The 17181-nt window shown below is 36.2% G+C and overlaps 1 protein-coding gene across 3 annotated transcripts in view; it reads right to left on the bottom strand.

Annotated features, from left to right (window-relative positions):
* Window positions 1-1293: 1293 nt before the first annotated feature.
* Window positions 1294-17181, bottom strand: part of DCUN1D4 (defective in cullin neddylation 1 domain containing 4) — a 40321-nt gene continuing 24433 nt past the window's right edge. For all 3 annotated transcript variants that reach the window (XM_050337849.1, XM_050337847.1, XM_050337850.1), the window contains 7 exons: window positions 15920-16011; window positions 13499-13569; window positions 11828-11919; window positions 10819-10927; window positions 6323-6427; window positions 5784-5886; window positions 1294-5670 (listed from right to left, as the gene is read on the bottom strand). In XM_050337849.1, coding sequence (XP_050193806.1) covers window positions 5615-5670; window positions 5784-5886; window positions 6323-6427; window positions 10819-10927; window positions 11828-11919; window positions 13499-13569; window positions 15920-16011 — 628 coding nt within the window. In that variant the 3' untranslated portion in view covers window positions 1294-5614. The remainder of the gene's footprint in view (window positions 5671-5783; window positions 5887-6322; window positions 6428-10818; window positions 10928-11827; window positions 11920-13498; window positions 13570-15919; window positions 16012-17181) is intronic.

Here is a 17181-nt window from a genome sequence, read left to right as displayed (position 1 = left end):
GCAACCTCCATCAGTGCAAAGTTGCCCTCACAGTAAAAAAAAGTGTTTCCTTATGTTTATATGGAGCCTCCTGTGTTTCAGTTTGTGCCTACTGACTGTTGTCCTGTCCCTGAACACTGCTGAAAAGAGTCTGGCTTTGTCTTCTTTACATCCTCCCCATTCAGATATTTAAATACATGAGTAAGATCTCCCACAGCACCTTCTCTTCTTCAGGCTAAACGGTCCTAGCTGTCAGCTTTTCCTCACAGGAGAAAAGTTCCAGTCCCTTCATTATCTTCTACCCTTTGCTGGATCCTCCCCAGTATGTCACAGTGTCTCTGTCTCTGGGAAGCCCAGAAGTGAACCCAGTACTCAGGTGTGGCCTCACCAGTACTGAGTAGCAGGGAATAACCACCACTCTCAGCCCACTGGCAATACTTTATCTAACACAGACCAGGACACCACTCGCCTTCTTCATGGCAAGGACTCATTGCTGGCTCACCTTCAACTTGGTGTCCACCAGGACCAGGACTCCCCATTCCTTTCTTGCTAATCTGCATTCCAGCTGGGTGGTCCCCAGCATATAGGTGGTTCAGGGCGTTGTTCCTCCCCAGCTGTAGGACTTTGCACTTCTCCTGGTTGAAGTTGATGAAGTTCCTGTCCATCCATTTCTCCAGCCTCTTGAGGTCCCTTTGGATGGTTAGCATGACCCTCTGGCTTACCATCCTTTACTTCCAGCTCTGTGTCATCAGCCAACTTGCTAAGGGTACACTCGGCCCCATTACCCAGGTCAGCAATGAAGATGTTGAACAGCACTGGACCCAGTACTGACCCCTGGATACAGAGCTACTTAGTGGTTTCCAACTCGACTTTGCTCTGCATATCACCACCCTCTAGGACCCACAATTTTCAGTTTTCAGTCTACCTTCCGCTCATCCAGTCCATAAACCAACAGTTTTTCTATGAGGACCTGATGGGTCAAAAGCCTGCAGCAAGATGAGGGGGCAATGATCATGCTTCTTGTAAAAGCTAATCTCGAGATATTCCTGCTCAAATTGACTCTTTTTGTTGATAATTTTTGTATTACAGTATTGTTTTATGCTCACACACTCTTGAAACACTACCTTCTTGAAACACATAACTTTTCCCAACAGTTATAAAAACTAATTTGTCCTGTTATTAGAAATAAGGGTGACAAGATCTTACACACAAGTTCTCTGCTACTAAATGACAAAGGTTGCTCGCCGACATGATGCATGTTCAGATATGGGAATTTCTGAAGTGCGAACCACAGAAAAATCTGAAGTCAGTTGCTGAAACCAACAGAAAGACTTTTTATTTGTGGGATGCCATTTTACATCAACACCAGCAAAGGACCTAAAAATCAATTGGATGAACTCATGTTAAGTGGCATAATAGTATTTTCATCAGATCATGAGTCACAGGAGTTTAGCTCATCTCATTTATGTAGTACCCAAATAACTAAGACGTAAAGCATTCACAGTTACAGGTTAACTGCTGTTCCTGCAACAGCAGTATCGGTAGGTGCTATTTTGTGACAACACATGCACACGCACGCACGCACACACAGAGGGAGATGGATTTAAAAAATAAAAACAAACAAAAATATCAAGCTGAGGTTTGGTTTCAATTACAGAAAACAAACTATTTAGTTTGTGGATAGATTCTATACACTTTTACAGCAATATGAAAGGACAAAATGTAAGGCCTAGAAAGAGGTATTTTAGCAGTTATAATTAAAACCAGGGCACAAGCTAACCTTTAAAGCTGTCTATATGAATTCCAAGAGTATTAAAAAATTTGTTAGACTTGTGATCAAGGGTCAACAGAAATCTGGGAAAAGCTTTACACAACTGAAGTCCATTTCTTGCCCTTCAAAAAAAAGTAACTTGGGAACATTAACCAATTAGCAATAAGCTATAACTGATTTTGATTGTGTGAGCATATTTGTGATGAAATAAAATGCATGTCTTTGTGGTAAAATGGGAGAAGCCTCTACAATATTAGAAAAGGTTACACAAAGATAACCCAAGTATTAATTGTAGCTTAAAGACAACTGTAAACAGGCTTTAACTCAAAACTCAAGTACATAAAGGATTTCAATATACTCCACACTCTTCAGCTTGCTTTACTTGGAAAAAGAAAAAAAGTAAAAAAAACCAGTAACACAGAATTATATTAATATTTTAAATACTTAATATCACTTCACTGTAGAAGGAATTTTGATTTGTGGAATGTACTGGTTACTAATATTAATAGAATCATTTAGGTTGAAAAAGATCCTTAAGATCCTTGAGTCCTAAACGCCTCCAAAAGTTTGTCATCTATCAAAGAATGTCAACTGCTACAGTCTCTAGATGCTGTTTTCCTTTCACTAACTGTATTTCCAATTTACATCTCCCAAATGCCCAAATATGAATTGTATATTGATCAAGTTTCTGCTAAAAGTACAGTAATAGTACAGCAGAAGGATTAGCATAAGACCCATGACACTTCCTCAGGAATGACCTCTCGCTGTCTTATCCAAGAAATCAGCATATTCTGTACATTACTTTTCAAAAGGGACAAAAAAAGAAAAACACCAAACCACAACCAAACAAAAAATTATCTACATCAACTATTTCATGGCATAATTAACAAAAAAGAAAATGCCAAACTTGTACTAAATGCAAGTTTAACTGAGTAGGTTAGCTAACTCTCCACAATTATTTAAAAATGAGAGCGAATTTCTCCAAAATACAGGAGCAGGCAGTGCAGTTCAGATCCTCTGCTTACCAGCAAATATAGCAAAATGAGCAGAATGGATAATCCAGAGAAGATGGATAATCTCATCGAGCCATGTAGGGCCATTTTAGTCCATTTGTTCACTATAACTGTCAGTAAAGCTGCCTACTATCTGTAATTGAATCTGTGCTTTACTTTATGAAGATGCGTGTTTATAAAACCTGCTGAAGGCTACAGATTCACCCTGTTTGCAAGTGAAAGAAAAAAATTTGCAGCATCTATCTGATTCACTTCCAAACACATCCTTCCTTTCCATCACTCCCAATTACTTTTACCCAAATTAAGAAAACAAGTTTGTTTACTTACACAGCACAAGTACTTTCTGAGGTTTCTTTTCCTCTGTTTTCTTTGCTTTCAATTAAATTTTGTATTCTGATAAACATTAGCAAATCTCGGAAAAAAAGGACCTGGTTGAGCTGTACAGATTTCTGTTGACCCCATTATATGAAAGCTATACCTGTAACAGCAATAGATTAGAAGTGTCTTTGGCTCTTGCTTCCATTACTGGAAGCTCAACTAATTGTGACATACAAAATCTTTTATGCAAACTTGTATTTGTTGCAGGACTCATGCCAATTTGTGCTGATTGGTTTTCCAGAGTCAGTAACTTGCTTAGTGTTTAAGAGCAATTACACTATTTCACTTAAAATCTTGGCAATCACAATTTAGCCTAATGTTAAAAGTTATATTGCTTCGAAGTTCATTCTTTAAGAACTAAACCAGCATCTCCACTGATACTTCCTTACGGTTATACTACGGTAATAAACACATTTACAACAGAAGTCTTAGTAAAATGTGTGTTTTTGTAAGAGGCTTATTGTAAACATTAAATACCACACTCCACTCAATTAATTTCTTGTGCAAACTGGCATCAAACATGGAATTAAGGTTATGCATATTAGTACATGAGAAAGCACTGACCGTGTATGTTTTACCACTACTAACTTCAAACTGTGCTATTAAGTGTCACGGAAATATGAACATAACTGTTTCATGGGGAAGGCAGTATTTTCTTCTTCGCATCATTAAATTCCAAGTTTTGTATATGCATACATATTGTATACCTACGTATATACAAATATATACACAAACAGACACAAACCATTTTTGTCTTTGGCAGCTGAGTTTGAAAAACCAACCACAACAACAGACAGATCTGAACACAACTGACCACCTGTAGCACCACAATTACAACCTCCTGGTCCAGGGCAGCAAACTAATGTGCTTTTGCTAAACTGGGCTTAATCCTGAAAGGAGTCAAGTTCATGACAGTTGTTCCTGATTTGATGGCAAGAATAAAACCTTCAACACAGATGAAAATGTCACATTCAACCTAAAATGCTTTCTTCCTCTTCCCTTGGATTGCATTCTGAGGAATTAACAAAACTGTCAATACCTCGGAAAATATTTCTACAGAAAAGTAATGTTATTCTTTGTTCCAAAACATCCACTGGCCCTTTGTTGTTAAATGCTCCGTGAATCGATATGGAACATTTTAATAAATCCTCAGAGATCAAAGTTTAATAGCACCGGATACTTCAAGGACCTATTTATAAAAATCAACACTCATTACTTAATAAAGAAGGGTAAGGCAAAGACAATATGACAAAATTACAGAACTTAAACATCATTCCATTCACCCATTTTTCCCCAAAATAATCACTAGAACCATCCTATGCAGATAAAGAAATGACTGATATAGGCAGTGGTCCCTACTAAAAAGTACTGTCATTTAATGCTGGTGTTTAATATGCCCATTGCCTGCAATGGACATTCTGCCAGGAAACTAATCCCCAGCATGAAAGAAAAAGTAATGTTTTGACTACTCAAGATCATATTTTTTCCGATATCATGTTTTTAATTACTTAGAAACATGAAGTTCAAGCCTCTTGGAAAGACTAATGTTACAAACAAAAAAATCCCCCAAATCTTTATTATCTATGTGCTAGGGGTAAGCATACTTCATTATCCAAACCACGAATTTTAGCCAGAACTTTCAATTTCACTAGATCATAACCTAGACCAAACACTCTTGGTACACCAAAAATTAAAAGGAGTATGCCAAAGGCAATTTACAAAAGTCTAAAACCCATTTTTAAAAGGTACTTTAATTCGTTCATTTGTACCTGTAACGATTACTGCAGTTTTAACATTAAAAAGTCAGTACTTTCTTCTTCAAATGGAAATCATCTGTGGCATGTACAACTATTACAGTGTTTTAATATTTATATGCATATTTATATTTTAAGACACCAATGTTTCATTCCTATAAAGCATTAGGTCAGGTTTGGCTAATTCCGGTGAAGAAAGTCACAGCATGTCTTCTCTCAGAAACTGGCATCTCAAACAGTAACATTGAAATCGACAATAGTTCTTCACATAACTATGTCCAAGCAGTCTGAAATGCTACAACTGAGACCAAAAGAAAAACAAAATAACTAAAGTTTCAACAGACATGTAAGAGTTGACTAGAAATATGCCACAAAATTATTTTACAATACATTTCTGCAGAAATAATCCCTAGGTGAAGCTTTTTTTTTTATACACATATACAAAATTTAGACAGCAATATACACATCATCACAGTGAAGACGCTGGCAAGTTCACCAATTCGTAGTGTAAATACAAAATGCAAAGCAGCCTTCAAAGAGAACAATGCTAAAGAGCAAGCATAGCTAGCTTGTTAAATAGCAAACATCAAAAGTTCCCTGCCAAAGGGATGCAGTGCAAGAAAAGCAGCATGCACTTTGATACAAATAGCAGTTTATGGCTAATGGTTGACATAACTGTGGTAACAGTGATTCTTGAGTAGCTGTGCATAGTTAAACTCCTATGTCATCTGTTTTCCTTTATACCATTCCACAAACTCATCCAACAACACTGGCCCTGTAGAGAGATCAAATAACCGTATTTTACAAAATTTTGTAAAAGGACACAGAATGATTATTAAGCTCAAAGAAATAAATTATTTTGGAGCACCAACATATGGTTGTACTTACAGGCTCCATCTTCATCATAGTTACTGAGGTCAAGGTTAATTGTTCTGCTGAATTCAAGAACGTTACACCATTGGTCCTTATTGATAACTTTGTATTTTGATTGCTGCTTGAGACAAGAAACAGAAGTCACTAAAACATTTTCAACTGTCTCAAACTCAGATCTTATTACAGAAAATTTAAACCTTGTAATGCATTATTGTTTTAATCTGTATGCCATCTAAAACTAAACAGTAAAGAAACCACCAAGTAGTCAAACTAGTGCTGAATAATTCATGTTTCTGATTAAGACATCTTTTAGTAGGCAAAAATACAGCAATAAAATGCAAGTACAAAAGCAAATTAAAGATCTTCTATACTTTGCCTTGCATTAAATAAACCTTAACAGCATAAGGATTTGGGAAAAAGGAAGAAAGAACCAGTCATAAGTGCTGCTTTGGTGGTTACTATACTTCAAATCATGACACAGAATTCTTAGCTGTTCTTATTCTACCTCTAGTTAAAGACAGATCAAAAAAAACCTAATTCTGTTTACTCCATACCTCTAGAAACTGATGAAATACTGGAAAGAGGGACCATGTTTTTCCTAAAAGAAGGCCCAACATACACTTGGCAGTATTGATATCTAGGCTGCGCTGGTCCTTTTCCTGCATGAAAAGGTCAAAAAAGAAAAAAGAGCATGAATCCAGGATTCTTCACTTCCCCCACACCTCACCCATACACAAAATAAATTAACAAATAAATAATATATAGCAGTATCTAACAGTGGTTTTTAATAAAACAGAACTTCCCAGTAAAACATCCTTCCTTATAGCCTAACAGCTTGCTATACAGAGACATTGCTTTCCACAGATCTTCCCAAAAAACATCACCACACATGCAGACAAGGCATAAGCTCCCGTTTCTGACTTCAGACCTCATCAGAAAGCAATGGTCATTAGATCCACACTCATATCTGTGCTTAGGCCTCTGCACAGCCACACATCTCAAAATAGCACTGCTGTATGTATTTTCCACGGCATTATTACAGCTACATGGACTGTCAACAGATAGTCAGTGCTACCTGCTAGTTGCTTAAGTATCAAGAGTGAGCCAAGGAGGATCTTTATTCTGTTATTCTAACTGATTGCATGAAATTAATTATCAAATGAGAAGAACATAATACACATTGAGACTCCTCTCAGAAGTGTCTCAGTTTCAGTTCAACACAGCAGTAGTACATTAAGGCTTAGGCAATTTGATTCTGCTACGAAAAATTAATAGCATCTGTACCCAACAGGTTTGTTACATCCAATCAGTGGCAAAGTTAATATATTTGGTAACACAACTTCTGCACATCTCAAAAGTAACGTGTACATATAAGATTCGATTTTGTTATTTTAAGTAGTTTATCCATCCTTACTTTTTTTTGAAATTAAAAAAAATTCGGTGAGAGACAGGATGTAACCCCCACCCTTTTATTCCTCAATTATAGCATTGATCTACAAATCAGAAGTTAATGGAATTCCAAAAAAATAAAGTTCCATATTAGTGCTACTGAAGACCTTGATTTCTCTATATTTACAGTCATGATTGCAGACTGCAAAGTCTAAATTACCAGAAAAACAGGGATATCACATGATAGGTAATTGGAAAGGATCACGGTGGGCCATCTAGTCCAACCTCCCTGCTCAAGCAGGGCCATCCTAGAGCACATTGCATTGCATCCAGAGGGTTCTTGAATATCACCAGTGAAGGAGATTCCCCAACCTCTCTGAGCAATCTGTTCCAGTGCTCCGTTACCCACACAGTAAAGAAGTTCTTCCTCACATTCAGGTGGAAATTCCTGTGCATCAGTTTCTGCCTGTTGCCTCTTGTGCTACTGCTTGGCTCCACTGAGAACACCCTGGTTCCTTCCTCTTGACACCCTCCCTTCAGATATTGCTTGACATTGATGAGTTCCCCTCTCAGTCATCTCTTCTCAAGCCTGAACAGGCCCAGCTCCCTCAGTCTGTCTTTGTTCGAGAGATGCTCCGGTCCCTTAACTACATTTGTGACTCTCTGCTGGACCCATCCCAGGAGCTCCATGTTTCCCCTGTCCTGAGAAGTTCTGAACTGGACAGAGCACTCCAGGCATGGCCTCACTAGGGCTGAGTAGAGGGTCAGGATCACCTCCCTTGATCTGCTGACAAAGTTCTTCCTAATACATCCAGGATCCCATTGGCCTTCTTGGCCACAAGAGCACCCTGCTGGCTCATGGACAGCTTGTAGTCCACCAGGACACATCCCATATAGGGACACTGAGGATATAGAGAGTGTCGGACGACAGAATGTTAAAAGAGAGACAGCTACCCAAGAGAAAGGAAATTGAGCCCTATGCCTCACCTGTACAAATGCAGTTGTATGTATTCCAGAATACACATCTTTAGTAAAAAAAAACAAGCTCAAATCAAAACTGACTTGTCTTCTATCATGTAAGAAGGATGCGGTAGAGCAAGATCCCAGTTCTCAGACAACAAATGAATGCTTTAGCAGCAAGGTCTCATTTCATACAAAACGCTCCTCGATTCTTAAACTGTGCAGACAGAATTTAATGCATATTTGTTTTGAAAGAAAAGTGGGGAGGCCAACAACTCTGAAAACCTGAGAAGCTGTTTTACATTCTGGGCAGTAAATCCAAGAGGGACTTAAAGAAAAATATTAAATTCCAGGATGAACAAAGCTTTTCAACTAGTAACAAAGCTGAAAAACAAACCCGCAAAGGCATTTTTCTATTATGACATAATTCACTTATTTCCAACATCAAATAGTTCTCAAAACTAATTCTCTTTCCAAAGCCCATTTACAGGTCTGTCACAAATATCTTTAAGCAGAAATCATACTGCTGTGAGAATACATTTTATTTTCCATAATATTTACACTCTGAATTCTTCCCACGCACTCAAGTATTAATGAAATCAGGCTCTATTGCCTTTACTTTGGCCACGCTGTTTTTACATGTCCTACATTTTTACATTTCTACATTCTTCCACTCTAACTACTATTCCGAACAAATTGTTCAGATAAGTTCTTTATACTCACCTCCAACTGCCTAATAGCACATCTGCCATGACAGATGCTCCAATTTCATTCTTAACGTACAGTCCAGACACTTATATTCTCTTTATTGGATATAGTTGAAAGAATATGTTAAACTCTGTTAAATCTGAGTATTTGTTTTACACTGATGACAGCCTTTCTGAGACTTTTTTCCCCAATATTGTAGACAAAAGACCCATTTAAGCCAAGCAATACACACATCTGTGTTCTCAAACTTAGCAATGACAAGGGTAAACATGGAGCAAGGAATGTATTTGTGCTTAATATCAACAAATGGTGTTTTAAATTATTTCTCAAATCTATGTTGACTTAAATTGTGCATGCCACACGAAACTTTGATGATACTTTTTATAATTCACCAAATAACTTTAAATATCACAACAAACTCTTTCAGGAGACTTTCTCTTGAAGCTTAGATGACTGTTTTTTGCCATGGAGCTCTTCCCTGAAAGGATTATCCTTAGGACAGAAACTGAACCTAAAGCCCTCAGCTTTTTCCTATCAATCACTTCAATTATCCTGATAAAACCTGTGTACATATTTATTTGCTGCATCTAGAATCCTTTGTCAGCATTCTTTTCTAACCTCACTGGATGTCATTCTCCCATAGATTTCCCCCAATTCCATAGTATTAAAAGTCCAATGACTTCATTAACCTAATATTGTTCTGGTAATTCCCCTGTTGATATGCCTTTGACTTGAAGTTCTATAACTTGCAGGGTTTTTTGTCACAAATGAAATCACAGAATCTGTGTCTCAGAGTTTAAGTTCTTTTTCAAGACCACTGTTTGTCACATCAGTTTGGTACTTCTTGAAAAAAACCCACCCACTATCCTCCTTTTAAGTCTCTGCACTTACTTTTGACAGGTCATCAGCTGGCGCAGGTTTGCTCTCTATTCCAAGCATTTCATCAGTACCTTGTATCTCTTTGGCAATGCCTTTGTATTTTACATTGAGCAAAAGTGGTAGAATCAATCTTCATACAGCAAAGGAGGAATTAAGAGGTTGGTACACCTTTTTTTTTCCTCTCATACAAATATCACGCACTTTCTCACATTCAGCTCTAAGTTTCCTTGTTTAAAAGTGAACTACTGTAAATCTCTGCATGCTGACATGCAGAAAGCACTGCTAAATCAAAAATCCAAGTTGCTTAGGATAGACTTCATCAGAACTGATATCAGTTCGATTTCTTCTTAATTTTCTTATGCTCCTTTTTTTGCTGCATATTTTCTTGATACATTTAGTTCTATTGCACTGAAGTTTGAGCTTCAGTTTTGCCTTTTTAGGTTAAATCTTTTTTCTATTCCATCATGGTAGCAAGATGGATGTACAAATTCTGTTTCAAAATGTTAATTCAGAAAATGAAAGTTCTCTTACTGCTTTCTTTAATTAGGAATAGTCTTATGTCTATTATGGGTTCCATTACAGGTACAATTTTATTAATACATATTTTACAATAGGAAGACTGCTATCAGGGTATTATTTAATACACACTGAAAACATCGTTAAAGACATTCCAAAAGTCATCTGTTTTTACATTATATCATACCCAGCTTTTATCATCTTAGCCATTTTTACCACCTACTGAAATGCCTGAAGTGTCTTCCTGTTTCACCAAATTCAACAACTAAGAAGGAAAACCACTGCAATTATGAAGCCAGGGGGAGTAAGGGGCAAAGCTCCAATACGCAGCTGAATTGGGCCTCAATGGTTTCCTTGAGGTTATAAAATAGTTCGAAGCAGAACCATAACAAAACACGTCACTGAACCACTAAACATCACACATCCTATATAGGTTTCTTTTTCAGTTATGGCATCTTGCATCTACCATTTTAGAACATAACAGTTCCATTTGTCAGAAGCTATCTTGAGTGTTACCTTAAGAGAAACATACTTAGAAGTGTACAGTCTTTCAACTATTATTTGTAAAAGTTTTTCACTTCAGATGTACAGTACTTACCCGTGCAAAGTCAAATGCGTATCTATAAATAAGTTTAAAATTGGTAGGCTCATTTAATAAAGATCTCAAGTAATCCAGAGAATTTCTCAATTTTTCTGTAGTATCACATCTACGAGACAAACACAAAGTGAATTTAGAGTCTGAATTCTTATAGGGATGTCTGATGTCTTAGGAAATAATCTCTAACATATCCCCACCAACCTGTTCAAACACATCACTCTGTAGAGAGGCACATTTATGAGTTTTGCATACAATGACTCACTAAACCCACAGAGTGAAACAAACTTAAAGTAGCAAAGTCTTACACTGGGACTCTGATAAAAAAGTGACAAATAAGTGACTCTGATAAAAAAGTGCATTTTGTAGAAAATGCACTCTCCACCAGATTAAACTAAGAGCTTGTCCAGCATGGCAAACAACCAGCAAACCAAAGCAGTGAAAAAATTCTTCTATAGTCTTGTTGAAACTCTAGAACTTCATACACAGTTGATTTTTTTCCAGTCTGTTCTGGAAGATAAGTCAAAACACAGTTTGTTCTTTTCTCTAATTCTCTATGAAACATGATTATTCAACTACATTTATTTTAATTATGCCACGACGATAAGCTCTCAACTGGAGAAACCAACTCTTAGAAAGAACATTGCAGAGTTACAGAAAGAGTTTTTATTATTTAGTATTTTAAGCCACTATAAAACACACCAATATCTAAAAGACAAATCCAATCCAGTGACAAAGACATGTCCTTGGGGAAGAAAAAGCATTGAACCTCATGACATTTCTGTTTCCTTGAGATTGCAGACATTTTAATCCAACTGTATTTAAATGTGCAACTATCAAGTTTCAAATTGTCTCTGACTATATCACCATAAATCAGACCAAAACCATATGACTTCTGCTCCACAAGAGAACTCTCTAATGTTTTGACTCATAACACCTGCAGTAAAGTGTGTTTTTTTCTAAAACCCTGTGCTTACTATAACAAACTTAAAAGACTTTTCAAAGCACTTACTGTAGTGATGTCATTCCTTTTAACCATTCTTGTAACGTAAAGTAGCCCATGTTTTGTGCATCCAACTTCCATGCTAGCACAAGCATAACTACCTGTGTTAAAAAGAAAAAAACAGAGACTGAAAAAGAGTTAACAAAAAGTACATTTTTTAAATAACCACTTTTTATTAGGCTAAAAATGCTTTTCTTGTATAAATGGGAAGTTCGGATTTTTGCTACATTATTTTAGAAGTTAAAAAAACCCTGAAAGTGACAAATCTGCACATAATCCAAACAAAGAGAAGGTAACAATGCAAAATATATAGAGTGAACATCCACCTAAGTTACTGAACATCCACCTAAGTTACCAGCAGGGACTTCAAGGGAGCTTGTACAGTCATTTAGTGACCAATACAGTGAGGAAGACAAGTTGGTGCAAAAGATATAGAAAAGGTTTCCCAAAACAACTACAAAATTTCAGTACCAATTTGACAAGTTACATCTGACATTTGTTAAACTCTTATCTGGATGAACATCAGTTGCAATCCACAAGCTCTGAAATCCAAGTATTCTAAAGCTAATAATGATCCCACAACACAAGCAGATGTTAAGTAAAGCCAGGTGAACTAACATTAACACACATCAAAACAGAAGCTGATACATAAATACTGCAGTTTTGCCCAAAAAGAAAGTCTTTTTATACAGCACACAGAAGACTGATGCAATAAAGATTTTAGATAAAGTGATGTCGTAAGATTATTATCTTACTCATGAAGTTAAGAAACCACTTTTGACAAATACCAAAAAAAAAGCCTTGCAGGGCAACTGACCCTGCAGACTAGAAGTAAAAAAAATAATCAAGTAATTTAAATTTGCAACTCATCCCTTAACTAGCTAATGTTAGTGCAGCAGCTCTGTACAGTTTTTAATGCAAAATCAGAATAACGGCTTATACACCCAAATGTCTGGATAAATCACAACATTTATTATAATAATAAACACTGAAATTAGCAAATTACATTTAATTTGTCCAGTAAATCTTTCAATGCCACAATTCTCATTTTACTTAGATGATGCTTCATGAATTCTACATAAGATAGCACTTGCAAATACATTTGAAGAGCAAAAATTAGGCACTAAGAAAAAGCCTGTAAAAGACACAACTGTTCTTTTTAAAATTTTATTTACTTCTATATAAATATACACACACGTGTATGAAATATATATATGTGATTATGTTTATTCCATATTTGTGTTTTGAAATGGTATAATGGGAGTGCCACTAATGCTCACAATATTTGAAATCCCTTTCTCTCCTAGAAAATCCAAAAAAACATGACTTGTTGTTTTGCAGTTGCTGTCCTAAATCTTGAAGGTTAACTCACTGTTTCAGAAAAGATAACCATCAGCTTTCCCCCACCCCTCCCTTAATCTTGTTTCTGGGGGAGAGGGGGAGTAAAGTGAAAGGTGGCAGCAAAGACAAATCGAGGTTTTACAGGTTGATAGTTTGGGGTTTAAATAAAGGCAAGTTGTTCCCAAATGTGTTTCCAAACTTCCCTTGTTTGTATTTCTTGAATTTCTTTAAAAACTCTCACGAATTAATTCTTGATGGAAACACAAGAGCTATAAGACTGGGTCATGTATAAAAGATTAGGCATCTTTTAAATGGACTTTGAATGGACTTGGAACTTACATTTTCTGGTTCAACTCCAATGTCTTCACAAAATTTCTCCATACCTTCTGGCCCTACAATGTCATCAGTGCCTGCAAACAAAACGCATATTACTGATCTCTAAAAATTAAAACAGGGTGATGTTTAGCAACAAGAGAAATGCAATCACACAGCACAACTTAACTTACAGTTTGTTTGTTCTGACATGCAATAAATATTTCCACACTTACTATCAGACTTGGATACACTTTCTCACCTTTGGAAACAGGGGAGTTGTAAAACACTTTTTATTCCTGACAATTATTTTACCCATTTGCTGAGATAATCTTGGAAGTGTAAATTAGTAAGATTTTTAATAATGCATTTAAGACTAGCAAAGCACGCACATAATATTACCACAGTTAAATAAGTGGACGATGGTTAGTGAAACTGATTTCTTGGCTTGTATCTCTTATTTTATCGTAAGATCACATCACATAAAAACATGATGTATAGCTACACAGGATACTGTCATTCCCAGAATCTCATTCCTTATTGTCTCACATAATATCTTTATATAATGTTATCTAGAAAAAAGAGCCCAAACCAAAAAATGAATGCTCCTCTTTATTCATATTGCTATACCATGGCCACACATTATCTGAACAATCGTAACTGCAGCAGGAAGACAAATTACACCTATTTCTTTGCATACTTAAAAGGAAAAAATAATATTAAAAGAATAAAAACATAAATGCTACTAAAACACATTACTAATAAAACTTGCTCTTAAACCAAAGATACTTGTAACTTTTATAATACTCCTGAGAAATGTTATACAGGCATTAAGAATTGTACTGTTTAATTTTGCTTTCAAATACATTTTATTTGAACTATTTTGTTAGGATTTTTACTCATGTTAAAAGGGCTCATTAGAAAAAAAAAAAAACAAGCTGAAATGCCTACTTGCATCCAATATAATGATCACATGTGCAAGGAAAAGAGGCTTTATAAAGGGAAGTTCCATGTTGTATTATTAGGTGACCTACTATTCTAGAAATAACAAGGTTTAATTATATCTTTTCCCATCTTCTCATGACAGCCTCTCAGTTCTCAGAGTGTTCACAACAGTCTTTTTAAAGACTCGTTCTGTAATGCAAAAACACACCAAGGAGAGAAAACCAAATGCAGTGTCAACCGTCTGCGTACATAAAGGAGAAGACTCATGAAGCAAGAACACAAGAGAGATTATTCCTTGAAAATTCAATTTTTAGAATGTTACTCAATACTGTAAACAGAATCGTACTCTCCACTTTTCTCTGTTTTATCTTGGTGTGTGCATCCAATGGAAACCCCAAAGTTCTCTCACATACAGCCTTCCTTTCATCCTTTCTTTCCATGAAAGTCTTGACAAAAATGAGTCATGCCTGTTGCTAGAGTAAAAAAATAAATCAAGCTGGTCAGAAAGGCAGACACAATCTAACAGGTTAGATTTGGCTTGAATTTGTCTGAATCTCCTGTCACAGACTGCCACAGACAAGTGAGATCTCAAAGCATTTAATTTCATTGATTTAATTTTATTAGAAGAAAAAAATGCTTTATTACATCAGATTAAGTCACTCTTCATTATGCTTAAGAAGCAGACAAAACAGAACAAGCTGTGAGCCATGTTATCCAAGACTGCACCAGAAAACTGCAAGATGACGTTATTTTCTTTGTTAAACAACTGTTTCATTTCCTTTTGGTCTTTACAGTCATGAGATCATTTTTCCCCATACTTCAAGTTCTCCCTTTCAGAAAAACACATGTAAAAAAATGAATACAACAACCAACTTCACTATTAATGGATCACCTTTTGTGACTGCAGATAATAATTAACAATCCTAGAAATAATGCCAGGAGAAAGTCTCTCACCAAGGGCAAAAATAAATAATTCAGCCTACCTTTCCTATACATTGTGAAGGAAAACTCTATGATAAAACTACTATGGGATACTTGAATTCATTCACTTTTTTTGCTTGAAACTCTAAGCAAATTCAGCAGGAACAAAATGAACACCTCCCCCACCTTTTGTTTTTTTAAATTTAAGACACACAACTTCACCCATAGCATAACTCTGTACTATTTAGCACTAACATGGCAGATGACTGAACCTCTAAAGCCAGACAGGTATCAACATTTTAGAAGAAGTAGAGCTTTAACTACAGATTTGAATAGTAAAGTATAGATGCTCCAAAATATTTCATGTTACACACTTTCTGTATTCTTTTTATAGAATAGAGACAGACAAAATTGCACCTTGACCTCTTTAACTTCACACTACGCAGAATATAAGAAAAGTTTCTTTGAGACTTTTACAAAAAAGCCTCTATATTCAGCCCTTGGAAAACTCAGTTAATGCAATTTTTACATTCCAATATAAATTAAATTTTTACTAGTAGGAAATTTAAATTTCACACTTACCTGCATATTCATAGAACCATTCTAAGCATCTCTTACTTGAAAAAACTTCTTCCTCTGCTTTTATTCTAGTTGAATCATATTTTCTATACATACTTAGGAAAAAAAAAAGATAAGTAATTAATTCATCAACATTTTTTAAATACAGTCTTTTAGTCAAAAGCACTGTAAGCAGAAATGTTTTTCCTTTCATGAATCAATTTACTCAACATTCTGTCCTCATATCCAGTCATTTGGAACACTGCTTAACAGAATAAGAATCACTGACCCTAAATACTGTGTGTGCTCAGTCTGTCACAATTCAACTGATTTATAACATTATCCACATATATGACCTTCCCCTACAACAAATACAGGCTAGTTCAAATTCAACCCCAAACTGTTCTGTGTAAGCTCAAGTAAGGCTTGTACCTCACACCATCACTCACCACAATCAACTGATGGGCTGCAACCTCGCTGTGGGTCTAAGGCCAGAGTAATTCCATGTCACAGCCAACAGTCCTACCTCTAGGTGCACACGTTCTTTGTGCACTTTGAATTATTAACAAAAGCGAACTGCGCTCTTTTTGCCACCTCAAAAAGTCCTATAAAAGGCATAAAGGCCAACCCAGACATGACCCACACTTATTCTAAAGCCAGTAAGATGGTAACACAAAACCACAGAGAAAAGGTTCCAAATTCTCACTGACAGTAATTCAAGGAACCTCATTCATCACGAGCTAAAGAGCCATCTGAAAAACCAACCCCCAGAGACTGCCAGCAGGGCTCTTCTCCTTTGACAAGAAGCATAAGGAATTTTAACTACACTAAGGAACTGAATTTAACATCTGAAACACCTAAAGAACAGAAGGCATGGCAGAAGTTGCTGAGTTACTCTACCCTGTTTAGACTTCTCTGAAACAGGAACAGTATCATTTGTGCCTGCTAGAGGAAAGAGACTCAGCAGTCCCAGTAGTTGTCCATTGGTGTATATGCATTCTCTGACCCATTTCCACCACTCTGCAGCAGCTTGGACTCAAAGGCTTAGAAGAGCAACAAATGAATGGCTTAGTCTAGCCAAGAACAGCTTTGTAAGTGTTCCAAGCATGCAGACCTTCCTCTTATAAAATCAAACCCCTCTACAGAAGGACACCGAAGTGGTTGATTGGTCCAAGGAGAATTCTGAAACACCTTGATGAAATTAATTTGGACTTGATTTCATCCCTGTTTTATCCTTCCAGAAAGACATGTAAAAGACATCTAGACTTATGAGCTTAGAGTACACT

Source organism: Myiozetetes cayanensis, unplaced genomic scaffold (assembly GCF_022539395.1).
Source record: "Myiozetetes cayanensis isolate MyiCay16 unplaced genomic scaffold, myiCay2020 scf7, whole genome shotgun sequence".
NCBI classification, from domain to species: domain Eukaryota; kingdom Metazoa; phylum Chordata; class Aves; order Passeriformes; family Tyrannidae; genus Myiozetetes; species Myiozetetes cayanensis.
Note: the sequence above shows the minus strand (reverse complement) of the source record. Positions and strands in the feature narration are given on the sequence as shown.